The sequence below is a fragment of the Nicotiana tabacum genome, chromosome 3 (genome assembly GCF_000715075.1).
Source record: "Nicotiana tabacum cultivar K326 chromosome 3, ASM71507v2, whole genome shotgun sequence".
Classification (NCBI taxonomy): Eukaryota; Viridiplantae; Streptophyta; class Magnoliopsida; order Solanales; family Solanaceae; genus Nicotiana; species Nicotiana tabacum.
In genome coordinates this window covers 209,324,985-209,341,629 of record NC_134082.1, presented here as the reverse complement: position 1 = coordinate 209,341,629, position 16,645 = coordinate 209,324,985, and the positions used below count along the sequence as shown (strand labels likewise).

The 16,645-nt window shown below is 35.2% G+C and overlaps 1 protein-coding gene and 1 pseudogene across 1 annotated transcript; both read right to left on the bottom strand.

Moving 5' to 3' along the window:
• Positions 1-296: 296 nt before the first annotated feature.
• On the bottom strand, positions 297-4,589 carry LOC107813859 (xyloglucan O-acetyltransferase 3-like). The gene is made up of 4 exons (XM_016639168.2): positions 4,170-4,589; positions 3,309-3,604; positions 1,116-1,506; positions 297-919 (listed from the first exon to the last, which is right to left on the bottom strand). Exons 1-4 carry the CDS (start codon positions 4,414-4,416, stop codon positions 543-545), a joined length of 1,311 nt encoding a protein of 436 aa, XP_016494654.1. The 5' UTR covers positions 4,417-4,589; the 3' UTR covers positions 297-542.
• A 1,944-nt stretch (positions 4,590-6,533) lies between these two features.
• Positions 6,534-8,480, bottom strand: LOC142179003 (xyloglucan O-acetyltransferase 4-like; annotated as a pseudogene).
• Between the last annotated feature and the right edge of the window lie 8,165 nt (positions 8,481-16,645).

The following is a 16,645-nucleotide window of genomic DNA, read 5'->3' as shown; positions in this document are numbered from 1 at the left end:
TAAATAAAATGTATCAAACTGAATCGAGATAAAAAATAAACCGAGATGATTATATTCAACAAATTAATCGACGTAATAGGGGTATTATCACTTTTAGCTCGCGCCAAAACTATTTATATTTGATAGTCAAAAAAGTGTATAAATTTATATTATTGTATATAATATACAGAATGTATGTATACACAAAAAAATAAATATATTTTATATATTTTCTCGACTATTATTTTTATATCGGCTATATAATATCATTTTTTCATCGTAATATCAGTATGATGTAAATTATCTACAAAAACAAATCGAACCAAATAATTACGCGTCTATATACGTCCATTTGACAACATTTACACTTGTAACTCACTTAGCCCCATTGGCCCGGTAAATTAGTCATTATTCATATCTATCATAAGCCTAGTTTATTAACAGCAAAAAAAATGATGTAAGAAGGATCTAACATATCCTTTCCTATCCCAACCTAAAGAACAACAATATTATAAAATGATAAAATAAAACTTTCTCCTTATCCAGCTCAATGAGGAATCTAATTAAGTTGAAAATTTCCTCCTTATAATCTCTAATAAAAATTCATTCCATGTATCAATGGGTCCTGGCAAACACCAATGGATGCAGTCACTAAACCCTTTCATCCATTTATTGCCCCAATAGGCTCCTGGATGTCCATCTGCTCTCATTAACATGGCTCTAGTCACATCCATAATCTCGAAATTGTTCCCAATTTTCTTTCCATCTTTTCTTGCTCTTTCAACTTCTTCAGTTTGAATATTCCTAAACTCCCAATCTTGATCACCAATTTTAACTTCTTCTCTTGCAAATGGTCTTGTTCTATTGCAAAAACCTCCTTCATTCCATGCTCCATTCTCGAATTGACCCGCCGAAAATGTCCTCAAAAGTACAACAATACCTAATCAAAGGCGGATGCAGGATTTTAGCCATGGTTCGCACGAACTTGAGATTTTCGGTTGATATTGTCATTGTAGCAATTTATGTGTAAAATCACCAAAATTTTAATTTCATTATTTTATAAGTGCAGTAAATTTAGCATTAAGAATTTTAATATTTGAACCAATCGAGTTTAAAATCTGAATTCGCTTGTATACCTGAGCATTCCTCACACTCATTTATGTACTTGAAAGCAGCTTGAAATGCTCTTCTAATAGCATATCCTGGGCCAAGATGTTGAACTCCTGCTTCCCCACAATAAATACATCCAATAAGGTTGTCATTTTCATAAAGGTAATTGGGCCGAAGAAACCAATGCCCATCTGAGAAAATAACATAATCTATGTTGGGTAAATGTTGGGTCCAATTTCCATTTAATTTGTCCAAATGCAAGTCAAAGCCGCCGGTGAATGAACCATTGATTACTCTCTCAGTGGCAAAGACGAGGAATTCTGTGCGGAGGACCATAAGAGTGAAGTTGTAACGAGGAAATATCCATGTTCTGAATTTGTCTTCTGCATCTTTGTAAATGTCCATTGGAGTTTCTTCCTGCAATTAATATTTTTCACACTATTAGTGATAAAGTGCAGCTTGGTGCACTAAGCTCTCGCTATGCGTGGGGTCTGTGGAAGAGCCAGACTACAAGGGTTTATATTGTACGCAGTCTTATCCTGCATTTCTGCAAAAGAGAGTATTTTCAAGGCTTGAACTCTTACCTTCTGGTCAAACGACAACAACTTTACCAGTTACGCCAAGGTTCTCTTTCTACTCTATTAATAGTAAACTGAGTTAAACGTGAGTTATAATTATGACGACTTAATTCTCCTAGAAAATGCATAATCAAGTTGCACATTAATAACTTAAGAAAAGCATAATCTGATAATTATTTCTAATTCAAAGTCTTCCTTTGTTGCGTGTAAAATGGTGTATAAATTATTAATCACCGTCTAGGCGCCTACCCAATAATTGTAATACTATAAGCTGTAAAAGACCAAAGAACTTATTGAATGGTAAAGTCATGCGTAAAGTCTAACTATGACCACTAAAGTCTGTAAGAACGATTAATAAATAGTGATGAAATTGAGAATGCATGTATCAGATCTATGAAATTGGCAAGACATGAGAGCAGTTGGAGAATGAGACAAAAAAAGTCCGAAATATAGTTCAACTACTTCACCTAATTTCGCTAGCCAGTGGCCACAAATATTAAGATAAAGGTTAATAAGATTGATAAGTATTTGTCGAAAGAAAATATTAGGATAACGTTGACAGTTATAAAAAGAGTTTATATATATGTACTGCTAATGTAAAAATACTTACACAAGCATGTGAGGTAAAAAGATATTTAGTTAATTTTATTGAATAATATTGATTGATAATCTAGGATTATTAAATAGGAGTAACTTTTTTAATAGATTTATATAAAGAGGGCCTTTTTTTTTGTAATTTTCGTATAGTATAAATTGTTTTAGGTGTTCAAAAAATTGAGTTTAATGTTTCGAGAACAAAAAAAAAAAATACTCCAACTTTTATCGACATAAACAAAAATGTACATTCGCGTCCGAATTAACGGAACTTAGGGGGACAATGTTTGTCTTTGTGCTAGGAGTGTTGGAGTCAAACTGACAACAAAAACCTACTACTACTTTTTATAAGTTAGCTTATTTCAAGACCTTAAAAATGCCAGATAATCAAAAAAGGATGCGCAAAGAATTCGAAGCTCTATGCAACTTAAACCTTCTTTTAAAGTCCCTTCAATAATTATTGATGCACCTAATGACGCAGCTCGAGGCGTGATACGCGATTTACGAATTTTTCCAAATAAATTCTGCTGGGACGAAGGGAGTACATAATTAGGCCATTTATAAAGTTTATATAGACAAGTCTTTATGCTAATATGTAAACTATACTAATCATGTAAAAAATATTTACATTGTCTATGTTTTATACGATATTAAATGAAGTTAATTTATCATAATAAAATAATTATTATTTCTATAATATGTTTATAATGTTTATCATAAAAGAGGGGTTGCTCTGATGTTAAACAACCTCCACTTCCAATCGAGAGGTTGTGAGTTTGAGTCTCCCCAAGAGCAAGGTGGGAAGTTCTTGGAGGGAAGTTGTAATGTTTATCATCAAGATTATTTTTATTGTTTTATGGATTTAACTTATATGCACCGAAATCTGTTTGAACGTTCTGCCTTATTTACCTAGTTATTAACTAATAGATGATAATTAAGATATACTCCTAGTAATTATCTTTGTAATAACTCGACTATTGAAATATTTTTTACACTATAAATGCGAAAAACATAAACTCTGACGAAATTTAAGTTGTCAATACTAACCGAAGATAAAAGGCAGAGAAGGGACTCCATATGGTTCCGGGCGAGGGAATCGCCTATGAATGCCATCGTCTTTCCTTTAACAAATGCTAAAAATGTTTTTGGATTGAAAATAGGGATCGTACACTTGTCTGGTTTCCATTTCCAATGCATGAATTCTTCATCTTGCCTTCCGTTCAATAAACAATTTTTCGAATGAGGGATTGTTGGACAGCTGAAGTTTGTATAATACAAAGAACTCTTCTGTTGATTTCGAACCCAGCTGCCATTGAACAAGTCACAATCTGATGTATTATTATCTGCAAAAATATTAAGCAAAGGTTAATTGACAATGGTGCATGTCGTCCTCAGATTAATATTCCTCCCATTTCATTATATATGGTAGCTAGCGCGTGTTTTGACACATCAAAAACTATCATTACAACTTATGATCTTTAAGATGCAATTACAACGTGTGATCGAGCATATCATTAAGGGTACATAAAAAGTTTAAAGTCAAAGGAGAGAGTTTTCAAATACCAAAAAAGTAATTATATTGTACGCCGAACTTAACCCTACACGGAGGGTAGAGAGGCTGTTTCCGGGAAAAGTAAAAAGAAAGAGTGTTTACCGGGGCGAAGCTACATACTAAATTTAGTTGCTTCAGCACCCATTAAACTTTACACAACATAGGTATAGTTATATAAGAAATTTGAGACATCTCATATAAAAGGAAAAGAAAGCACCTACCAACCAAAAAATTAAGTAGTTACTACACATCAATAAAAATTAAGCACTCACAAACATAAAATCCTGGATCTGCCACTGAGTGTTTATATTAAATGAATAAAAGGATTCGTAATAAAAATGGAATTATGAACTTGCCAATTAGTAGTTGAGGTTGAATCATGTATAAGGAATTACGAGGACGAGCTGCGTCATCTTCTTTGCTGTTTGTTGTGAAATTGACAATGGGGCTGATGGAAAAATGAAGCATGTAGAAGGTGAAAATCATGGTTAAAAAGAGTGAATAGAACAACAAGAAACCTGGGTTTCCCAAGTTTAAAAACTTCTCTCCCTTGAAAAGATAGTTGTGAACATTCTTTCGTGTCTGTACAGAACACAATTCCATGTCTGTTTTAAGAGTAGCCCACACTAGCTATCAGTAACAAAGACAAAAAGAGAAGAAGTAGATACAAAGCATGAAGACCCAAAGGACGCAAGCTACGTATTGGATCACTAAATAGATTAATTAATTAGGATGAACATGGAAACAGACGGAAAATAAGAGAAAAAGCACTGGCCAAAAAAGCATCAAAAAAGTTTGGGACTCTATATACTACTCCTATTTGACATGGTTTAAAATATATTTTTCCTGTACTTTTTTATGAATGGGCCAGGGGCAGGTTCACTTTTCTTCAGTACAGTACTGATTAGGTAATCCCCAACTGCATCTCACTGCACTACTGCGCTAAAGCACATGATCAGTTGACCCAACATTTTTTTTCCTTCTTTTGATTCTCTTTTGTTTTGTTGGAGCTATTGCTCGTTTGATTTGATGACTCGAATTAGGGGTGGACATCGGTCGGTTTGGTTCGGTTTTGAATATTATCAATTTTGCCTATCGGTTATCGGTTTACAAATATCATAACCCGATAACCAAACCGATAAGATATTGGTTATCGGTTAATCGGTTATATATTGTTATCGGGTAACCGATAACATAAAACAACTAAAAAAATTTGCAATATATAATACAAAGAAAACAAACTGCCAGAACGTGTAAACTGCCAACTTTTGTTGTTTCTTAACAAAAGCACGCTCCCACTTCTGTGCATTATCTACTGATATCTGACGGAGAACTGGTGGGTGAGTCTTGCGTCTTGACTCTTGGGGGCTGCGACTGAAACAAGAATAAGAATTGAGAGACAAACGACTGAAGATTGAAGAGTGAAGAGAGAATTAGGAAAATAAATAACCCTAGTATATACTTAAGGGTAAATTAGTATATTACATCATTCTTATTGGGTTATCGGTTTTTACCCAATAACAAAAATGCAAACCGAGCCCGAACCGATAACCCAATAAAAAATAATTTAACCCTTACCGAACCGTTAACCCAATAACCCAATACCGATAACCTAATAAAGAATTAACGGTTCGGATTATCAGTTTTACCCGATATATGCCCACCCCTAGCTCGAATCCACGATCATGGAGTTGTAGGTAGGATCATAACCATACGAGCAACCCTAGTTTATTTCGTCCCTTTCATACCAAATTTAATTTGGTGCAATAATATCCAGCTCTTTCTACATCGGAACTTCCTCTTATCGATACAAGTTTTTTCATTGTCACTCTAAGGTCAACTCAATTAGACACCTCAATTAGATGCTTATATACCTAGTCTAGTGAAACTCTAAATTGAATTAGCCTAAAATTAAAAGCAGTAAAAGTTCGCTTTTGCCTACAATATTACCTGCATGTTTGCATTAATATTTTTATACTGTATATCTATTAGGTATAGTCCTGATTTTTATCATATTTGATTTTTCTATCTCTTAAAGGAAAGTGCAACATATTTATCATAGTTGGGTTTTCTTTTTTGTAAAAGGAAATTATAAATCTCTCATATTTGGCTAGTCCCTCTTCTTGTCGGAAAATGTTTGGACTTCTATAAATTGAGGATCCTTCATTCTCATTCAGTAGCATCCACAATGTAGTCATATGGGGTTTCAGAGTCGTGTTTAGAGGGGAGAACTTTACGGGACAAGTATTATTGTGTCACCTTGTGTTTGCCTCTTCGTGAGGTTGTTCTCTCGATATTTTGTACTCTCTTTTATATAGTGGATTGCTCATTTCCGCCCTTGGACGTAGGTCAATTGACCGAATCACGTTATATGTTTGTGCCTCTTTTGGTATATTTCTCTTTTGTTGTATGATTTATCGTCGTTCAAGGTTTGTTTTGCTAGCTTTCGCACGACACCTAATTTTTTCCGGTCCTAACAATATCTTCGCCTGTTTAATTCTTAAAGTTAATGTTGTTCATCCTATATTTATTGTTCCTTAAAAAGAGAATTTCAATTTTTACAGTTATATTTTGATGTGTGATAATCATGTGTAACAAACTGAGAATTCTAGTAATATTAGTCTTCTTATTTGACGTCTTAAAACTACAGTACCGAAAAGTTGACTGAACTTAATTGAAACTGAAGAAAAACCGAAATGGTTGAAAAAGTCTCAGTGAGATTAATTATTTAAATTCCTCTGAGGATATTCAGAGGAAAGTTGGGGATTTCTTAGGATTTTTAATAGAAGTTCATTCCATGTACCAATGGGCCCTGGGCAAGCACCAATGTGTGCAGTCACTGAAGACCTCTATTGATTTTTAATCATAATATCATTAGCAATTTAGCATAGCTCTATTATTTCAAAACTTTTCCCTATTTTCTCTCCATATTTCCTTGCTCTTTCAACTTCTTCCATTTGATTTAATATTTCTGAATTGCCAATTTTGATCACCAATTTTAATTTTCTTCTCTGGTTAATGGCATTGTTCTATTGCAGAAACCTCCTTCAAACGGTGCTTCATGCTCAAATTGACGCGCGGTTAATGTCCTCAAAAGTACAACAATACCTGATCATAGGTGGATGCAAGACTTTTAGTAATCATGAGTTCAACAAGACATTGGCGGATTCAGAATTTCAAGAAAACTGGTGCATTATTAAAAAAAGTGAATCTAAAATTTATATTTAACGGGTTCAACTTTTAGATTCTTACCACGAATCCATAATTATTTGAAAATTATAGGTTAAAATTTAAAAATTTCTTGCAATTTGAGTAATTTTTAATATATATATCTATACTCCATATACTAGAATCATTGAACCATGTTATATCATCCACTAGTATTGGTTTTAATTATATAAGATTTCGCACTGACAACGAGAAATCAAGGATTTAAAGTGTTAGATTTGGGGATTTGAATAAATAAACCAAATTGAAAATGGAAAGGATTTAATTAAAACACAAGATGGAACACTAGACATATTTAGAAACTGAGATTTGAATCTTTAACTTCACTTGTAAAGGTACACACAATTATCATTGCACCATGAGATTCTTTGAGCTTGAGTGCACATGTATATTTAAGGAATTTTTCAAAAAATATAACATTATTATACATGATATACAGAGAGCACCATGAGTTCACATGGTTCATGCCCCGACACAAATACGCCCCTGAGCTAAGCCAAGTATTCTAGACACAGAACACAAAGACACATAAAAAATCACTAATATTTTGACAAAATATTCCGCTAAGAATTTTAAAAATTAAACCTATCAAAGTTTAAAATTTGAATACACTTATGTACCTGCGCATTCCTCACATTCATTTATGTACTTGAAGGCAGCTTGAAATGCTCTTCGGATGGCATATCCAGGGCCAACATCTTGAAGACTTGAACCCCTGCTTCCTCACAGTAAACACATCCAATAAGTTTTCCATTTTCATTGGAGATTGGGCCGAAGGATCCACTGCACATCTGAGAAAATAGTAAAAATAGCATGGGCTAGCCAGTTTTTGGACTGGACAATCAAAAATAGTCAGTGTTTGCAAAGTTATTGAAAAATAGCCAATATTTTGCTGCAACACGGAAAGTTCCAGCATAATATACTGGAGATCGGTGCACATGTGTATGAACTCCAACACGCGGAAAGTTCCAGTATAATATATTGGAGAGTGGAACACCGGTGCTCCAATCTCCAGTATATTATGTTGGACCGGAATATTATACTGGAACTCCAGTATATTATACTGGAGTATTTTTCTGGATTTTAAACAGTGTTTTCGTTCATATTGATCTTTATATGAAAAGTGGGTAAATTTCGATTACTTTTAAAACTATGGCTATTTTTGAATGACCACTTATAAATCTGGTTATTTTTTATTTTCTCCCGAGAAAATAGCATAACCTATGTTGTGTAAATATTGGGTCCAATTTCCATTTAATTTGTCCAAATGCAAGTCAAAGAAGCCGCCCGTGAATGAACCATTGATTACTCTCTCAGTGGCAAAGACAAGGAATTCTGTGCGGAGGACCATGAGAGTAAAGTTGTGACGAGGAAACATGTCATGTTCTGAATTTGTCCGCGGCATCCGAGTAAATGTCCTTTGGAATATCTTCCTGCATGTTTTTCACACACCTAGTGAAGAACTGAGCTTATTGTAGAGATTGTTGAAGAAGCCTGTGGGCCACTTGAAATATTCAGCCCAACTCAGGATTTTATTGTTGGAAAAATGACACTTTATAGATAATAGCCGAAAAAATATATAATGTTTGTATATTTTTTGTATATATATACATTCTGTATGTTTGCAAAAATTATACAAGTTTTATACACTTTTTCAGCTAGGAGATGTAAATAGTTTCTGGTACGGGCTAAAAGTGATAATACCCCTTTATTGTTAGCATTACTGATCATAGTGGTAAAGATGACACCAGGTAGCCGCTTTGAGCGTAAAAATAGCGCGGGCTAGCCAGTTTTCAGACTACTTATTCAAAAATAGCCAGCGTTTGCAAAGTCATTAAAAAATAGCTACTATTTTGCTGTAACACGGAAAGTTTCAGCATAATATATTGGAGATTAGTGCTTTTGTGTATGAACTTCCAGCATATTATGCTGGAACTCCAACACGCGGAAAGTTCCAGTATAATATGCTGGACCGGTATATTATACTGGAACTCCAGTATATTATACTGAAGTTCCAGTATACTTATGCTTGAACTCCATTATATTATACTGGAGTATTTTTCCTGATTTTGAACAGTATTCACATTTATTTTTAAATGAAGTGGCGAAATTTCGATTACTTTTAAAATTGTGTCTATTTTTGAATGATCACTTGTAAATCTGACGATTTTTTAATTTCTTCCGCTTTGAGCATCCTCTATTTAAAATAATATTTAAATTTAGCCACTTGAAATATTCAACCCAAATCAAGCATTCCATTGTTAGAACGGAGAATTATTAATCATAGTGCTAAAGATGGCATCAAGTAGCAGCTTTGAGCATTTCTATGTAAAATACAGTGCCTCATTTCTAAGAATAATTTAAAATTTAACCAATTTTCCATTGAGTCTTTTTCTCATAACCGTTCCACGCCTGCAACTTGCTTTTCAATTTCCAAAACCTACCAGATAAGGCCCGTAACTAACTATTTAGATGAATAACGCATCATAGAGATTAATCATGCCATGACTGTCACGACCCGGATTTTCCACCCTCGGGAGTCGTGATGGCGCCTACTAATGTGAGTTAGGTAAGCCGATTGTTTGAACAAATTACTTTTTTACCAATTTTATATTCTTAACAATTATAAAGCAATAATGTGTAGACAACGAAAATTATAATAAGCAGAAGAAATACAGTAAACTATCTGAAATATGTGTCTAATACAATTGTTTGAGCCTCGACCACCCAGAACTGGCTTCATAGTTTCACAGACGATCTAAGAATGCTACATACAAAGTCTGAAAGATTAAAGATACACTGTTTCTGAACTAAGTAAATGAAACAGGAGTAAAGAGATAGAGGGAGACGTCAGAGCATGCGGACGCCTGCAGGACTACCTTGGATATCCGTGTGGACTGAAGGCAGCCACCCAATCTACGGTCCAAAAGCTGCTGCTCCGGGATCTGCACACAGTGCAGAGTGTAGTATCAGCACAACCGACCACATGTGTTGGTAAGTGTCTAGCCTAACCTCGGCGAAGTAGTGACGAGGCTAGGACCAGACTACCAAATAAATTTGTGCAATTTAACTATATACAACGGAAAAGAAGAGCAGTAATATACAATCAAGTATGATAGGGGTAACATGCTGCAGGGGAACTATCAATTTAGAATGAAAAAACAACAACAGGTAATTGAAAGAAATAGCACATCTCAGATATCAACAAAGAATTAGAAATCAATAAGTGCACGGCATCACCCTTCGTGCTTTTACTCCCGTCCTCACCAAAACAATCAAGTAATGAAAATGTGCACGACATCACCCTTCGTGTCGTGCGTTTACTCTCGTCCTCACCAAAACAATCAAGTAATGAAAATGTGCACGGCATCACCCTTCGTGCTTTTACTCTCGTCCTCACCATATAATCAATATAATCGGCACGGAATGGTACATCGTGCGGCACGGCATCACCCTTCGTGCTTTACACTCTTTCCTCACAAATCATACATAGTATCACCCTTCGTGCTTTAACACTCTCTCACCAAAATAATATATGGCATCACCCTTCGTGCTTTAACACTCTTCCTCACCCAAACAACAATCACAATTAATGGGGCAAGGGAATAAATGAAATTACATTAAGAATCCCGGCAAGGGAATAATAGTTCAACAATCAAGTCCCGGCAAGGGAATAACATCAAAAGAAGCATCAACATCATGGCTAGGGAGATAACATTAAAAGCTATAATATCCCGGCAAAGGAGATAATATAATGATTCTCTTCTCTCCTTTTCACTTTTACTTCACAACTTTGAGCCAATGCTCTAAAAGGTTCAATTTCCACTTATACTTTCATATTTCATGTATAACTTGAGTCAACGCTCCTCAATGTTCAAATGTCACAATTACTTTCACAAATTTTGCCCAACAATAGAAATCATCATCAAAGCGTGAATAATACAATAAAGCCATAATAATCACAATATAAGACTCACGGGCATGCTTGATACCAACGTATAGATACTCGTCACCATGCCTATACATCGTACTCGACAAATACCACATAGCAAATAGGACTCGACTCCTAATCCCTCAAGCTAAGGTTAGACCAAACACTTACCTCGATGCCACGAATACAATTCAAGCCTCTACTATCGCTTTACCTTTTGATTCCACCACCAATTTGCTTGTATCTAGCCACAAGTTACTTAATTACATCAATAAATGTTAAATGAATCAATTCTAATGCATGGAAATGAGTTTTCCAAAGTTTTACCCAAAAAGTCAAAAATCGCCCCCGGGCCCACATGGTCAAAACCCGAGGTTCGAACCAAAACCCGATTACCCATTTCCTCACGAACCCAAATATATAATTTGTTTTGAAATCGGACCTCAAACCGAGGTCCAAATCCCCAATTTTTGAAAAACCTAGGTTCTACCCAAAACACCCAATTTCCTCCATGAAAATCATTGATTTTGAGTTGAAATCATGTGAAAAGATATTAATGATTGAAGGAAATGAGTTAAAATTGACTTACAATCAATTTGGAAGAAGAGTTGTCTTTCAAAAATCGTCCAAGAGTGTTTTGGTTTTGAAAGAGTGTGAAAAATGAGAGATTTTCGGCTAAGTTATGTAAGCACGTGATTTTTGCCCAAAATGAGAATTACTCCCAAAAAAATCCAAAAAAATAAAATGATTTTTCTTTGGTGTGCAATTTTGTGATATTTTGAATAAGTATTTGTATTTGTCTGTGCGTGTTTATTTGCTAAATTAATAAAAAATACAAAAATATGTCGCATTTTGCATATAGGATTTAATTCTACAATTGTTAGTAATTAAATTTGTTTTACAAAAATTAAAAAATTACAAAAATAGGCATCGTTTGCATTTTTAGCATTTAATGTCCAAATATACAATTTTATGCTTAATTAATACTTAATTGTGCGTTAATTGTTATTGGGAGTTAATTTGCACTTTTATAACTTAATTTAGTTCTTAATAATGGTTTAAGTATTTTTATAATTTAGTTTTAGAAAAATAAAAGAAGAAAAGAAAGCGAAAATATAAAGAAAGTCGGAATTGAGCCTCTTCTTCAATTTCAAGCCACAGGCCCAAAAAAATGGCCCAATCTTCTCCACGACCCAGTCCACTTCAGACCGGGTCGACCTGGTCCACCCCATTAACCCATTAACCCAAGACCCACTCTTCATTTTTATCCTAACACAACAAAACACAAACAAAAAAACCCTAAAAACCTAAACTAGCCTACCCGCCCCCTTCATCTTCATCTTCCCCAAACTCTCAAAAAACCCAACGTCCATGGCTGCTTCCCTCACCAAGCTTCATCATCCTCCACCTCCAAGCTCCTCATCGACGCACACACAGCTGCGTCAACACATTCACACGAGCACATCTTCCCCGTCATCCACTTCATCGTCCCCGTTCGAGCTTTTGCCATGTCCAACCATGGCTGAGCTTCGATGCTCTCACATGGTAGCTGTCGTTGTTTCGACACCACCCAAACTAGTCCGGCAGTCCACACGCATGTACAGTTTTTGCGTCACCTCCGAGTTACTGCTGTCCGCCATGGCTGCTCCCCGTCGTCGACCTCATGGCTACTCCTGTTCTGCCTCGCTTCATCTTCCTCCGAGCTGCTGCTTCTGCTTCACTCCATCTCCTTCACGTAACCAAATGAACCCCAGCTGCCTTGTTCCTGCACTTCTGCCGCGACAACTGTTGCTGCTGCTTCGGCGCGGCTTCAGTTGGCTTCGTAGGTTCGTGTTCGTTGCCGTTTGGTCGAGCTTTGGCCGAGGTTCGTCGAGTCAGTCCATACATATTTCATGTCGATCCGGTTAGTGGATTTTTGAGTTTTATTTTGTCCGCATTTTTGTTTTGATATTTTCGAATCTAAAATCGGCAAATGTTTGTTTTGTTTATCGTTTGAATTAATTTTTAGTTCATGTTCATGTGTTGTTTGTTAGATTAATTTTTCAGATTTCAAATGAAGGATTAATTAGTTATTTTTCATGTTTATTTCATGTTTGTATTGTTGTTTAAGTGAATATTTGTTAGTTTAATATTTGTTAGATTCAAATTGAAATTTAATTAATTGTTTCTTCAATTTGTTTCATGTATTTGATGTATTTTCCGGAAATTGTTAATATTGTTAAAGTTCAAGTTTAAATTCATAATTGTTTCTTCTTAGTTTTTGTTTTGTCATTTGCCTAAAAGAATTTAGTTGTAATAAGGGAAGTATGTTGGTTTTAGTCATTTGAATCCGTCGTTTTTATTTTTAGATTTAATTCATGTTCATATTATGTTTGTTTGATTTTGAATCCGAAATGTGTATAGTTTGATTTCTTGTTTACCATTTGTGATTATTTCTTGAATTGGTCTCATAATCTTGTTTAAAGTTTAATATAAGAATTGTTTGTTGTAATGTTGTTAGAGTTGATTTTAAGTTCAATATTATTGAATTTAAGAATCTAAATATACTTGTTTGATTGTTGTTGTTGTTTAAATCCGAAAAATAGGTTTGTTGTTGCTAAAAATATTGTTCAATCAAATTTTAGTTGTTCTTGGTTGTTCAATTTGTGTTCATGTTGATTTGTTGTTGAAATGTTGTTAAAATCGTGTTCATGCGATATTGTTGTTATGATGTTCATCCGTGTTCATATTGTTGTTTGAACATTGTTAGAAATTGATCATATTGTCTATATTTTGGTTAAGTTTGATTAATTGATGTGTTATAGCTGATGGGTAGTTTGGTAAATTTGTAATACGTTCAGGGGTAGTTTGGTAATTTCAGTAAGGTCGGAAGGGGTAGTTTAGGAATTGTACATTTTGTAATTGTTTATTTGAAGCATGGGGGACAAAATGAAATGGGGTGGGTTGTGATATGATTATTTAATATAAAGGGGGGACAAGATTTAATTTAAAGGGAATCTTGCATTATTTTAAATGAAGCATGGGGGACAAAATGAAATGGGGTGGTGTGATATGTTTATTTAATGTAATGGGGATGAGTGGAAAGATAATGGGTTGGGTAGAGAAAAAGTATGGATTTTAATTAATTGAAAGGTTTATGGGATGGGTTATAAAAGAGAAGTCTTGAAATCAGATAGAAGGGACACAGACAGAGAAAAAAGAGAGATTTGAAAAAAAAAAAAGCTGAACATTTATTCCGAAAAAACATTGAAACTCTCAAGAAAAGAAAAAACATACAAAGAAAAATAAAAAAAAGAATTGAAAATTAGAAAAGAAAGTAGTACACACCTGATAAATATTCTGGTAGACAGGTGTAGAAATTAAGGGTTGAAGATTAACTAGCCTTTCAAAAATCTGGAAATTTCCCATGGTTTCTGTCCGTTATTTTCGGCATTCCTGGATTTTATTTTGAATTTTTCAAATCTGTCACTGGGATTTTCGTTGACTGGTTATTGCTGGTTATTGTCGTTGTTGTTGTGTTACGTATTACGTTGCTGACTTTCTTCTTCTTATATTGACAATATCAGGTACACAACTGTAATTTTGGCATTTTGTAAGCTGAAATGAAGAATGGAGTGTTAAATTTTTAATTTCGTTTAATTTTTTTTTGTATTGTATTTAGGTTATTCATGTATTATTATTCTGTAAATCACTGTCATTTGGCATAACTAAACATATTATAGCGACATTAAAAAACGCCTTAACCAGATTGCTAGGAAATATATTTAAGCCTGATTATTAATTAAAACTGTTTAATAATAAAAATAGAAGAAATAACGTAAAAAATGGCGTTATTGAATCAGTTTGGCAAAAATTGACTAAGTTCCTTATTCATAAGGTTTTTCGTCAATGGTAAGTGTCACACCTCCTTTTTCCGCGCCCGGGGGACGCAGGGGGGAGTTTTTTCCAATTAAAGGACAATCGAAACGGGATTGGTTTATTTATTTCAGAGTCGCCACTTGGGAGATTTAGGGTGTCCCAAGTCACCAATTTTAATCCCGAATCGAGGAAAATAATGACTCTATATTACAGTCTGCGTACCAGAAATCTAGATAAGGAATTCTGTTAACCCGGGAGAAGGTGTTAGGCATTCCCGAGTTCCGTGGTTCTAGCACGGTCGCTCAACTGTTATATTTGGCTTGATTATCTGATTTTATACAAGTATGAACTTATGTGCAAATTTTGACTTTTAACCGCTTTATTATTATTATTTTTACAAAATGTGAACATCGCTTATGTAAGCACGTGATTTTTGCTTTACGAGCAATCGCTCCAAAAGAAAATAAAAATAGTGACAAATGATTTCGCGGTACAATTTTTCGAGTTTTCCGTGACATGTGTTGTTAGTCATTTATGGGTCTGTCCATTCTGCATTTAGTCTTACCGATCAAAATACAAAGCATGTATGTCAGGGTAATTAAAATCATAATTCGGTCGTTAAAAGAAAATCCACAAAAAAATATGAAATGCATCTAGGTGGTGATTTAAACCTACTTGAATATTTCAATATGCGAGTGATAACTGTGTTTAAATTAATGATGGTTTTAATGTCATTTTTATTATTTCTATTTATTTAATTTTAAAATTAGGAAAAGGAAAAAAAAGAAAAGAGTGCAAGATTAACCGGACTTGGGCCTATTTGTTTTGAATATTCTAAGCCCAAAAGCAGCCCAAATCAGCAGCCCAAGCGACCCATTCCCCAGGCCATCAAAACGACGTAGTTCAACACCAAAACTACGTCGTTTCAGGGATGATTAATCTGAGTCGTTCATTTCCAGTGATCCGATGGCCCTTATTAGCCCTCATGACCCGACCCACTCCCATTTTAACCGACCCCCTACTTAACCAAAACGGCGCCGTATTGATAAGCCTCCCCAATCCTGACCATCAATTGTGATCAATCCAACGGCCAGGATTCAGTCACCCTCCCCGTATATAAACCTGACCCCTTACCCCACGCCCCAAGCCACACCCCCCCTTCAGCCACTGTTCACCATCTTCCCCAGGACCCCTTTCCTCTCAAACCCCTAGCAGCCTAGGTTTTTCCCCCGTGAGCCCGGTAACCATGGTTCCGATGACCACCAAAATAACATCCCCGATGCACCCAACCACCCCGAACATGAATCTGTCAACCGTTCACCTCGAATCACTCCGAATCTTCTCGAATCTTCAAACGAAGATTCGAGCAAAAACTAGATCTACACCAATTGACCCCAAACTCACACCACAACCCCTCCTGACCTCCCTCACCCCCGGAGTGGCTTTGGTTCCGTTCGAATCTGACAGGGATTGAACGGTTCCCAAATCGAACCTCAAGAGCCCTAGGATTCAGATCTATGGGTTTGTCCGAATCAGTGGCAGGATCAGGGCCTAGCAGACTTTTACCGAAGTGTTCTCAGTTGAGAACGCTCCGGTTAAAGTCCATTAGACCCCAAAATCACCTGGCCCGAGTTCGAACTTGAATCGGTCTTAGTTTCATTTTTCTGAGGTATTTTTTCTTTTTATTTTGTCCTCCTAAAATCTATCTGTCATTCGTGTTCTGGTTTGTCTTGTTCCGCGACTCGTCTGTCCATGTGTGTACGTTTTAAGTTAATAATGAGTTGGTTGTTGGTTTTATTGGTTGTTTGCTGTGTA

Coding starts and splice junctions, on each gene's coding strand:
- LOC107813859 (XM_016639168.2), bottom strand. CDS start 4,416: ATGGAATTGTGTTCTGTACAGACACGAAAGAATGTTCACAACTATCTT. Junction 1,507..3,308: donor TTCTCTGCCTTTTATCTTCG/GTTAGTATTGAC, acceptor TATTAATTGCAG/GAAGAAACTCCAATGGACAT. Junction 920..1,115: donor TGAGTGTGAGGAATGCTCAG/GTATACAAGCGA, acceptor GCCTTTGATTAG/GTATTGTTGTACTTTTGAGG.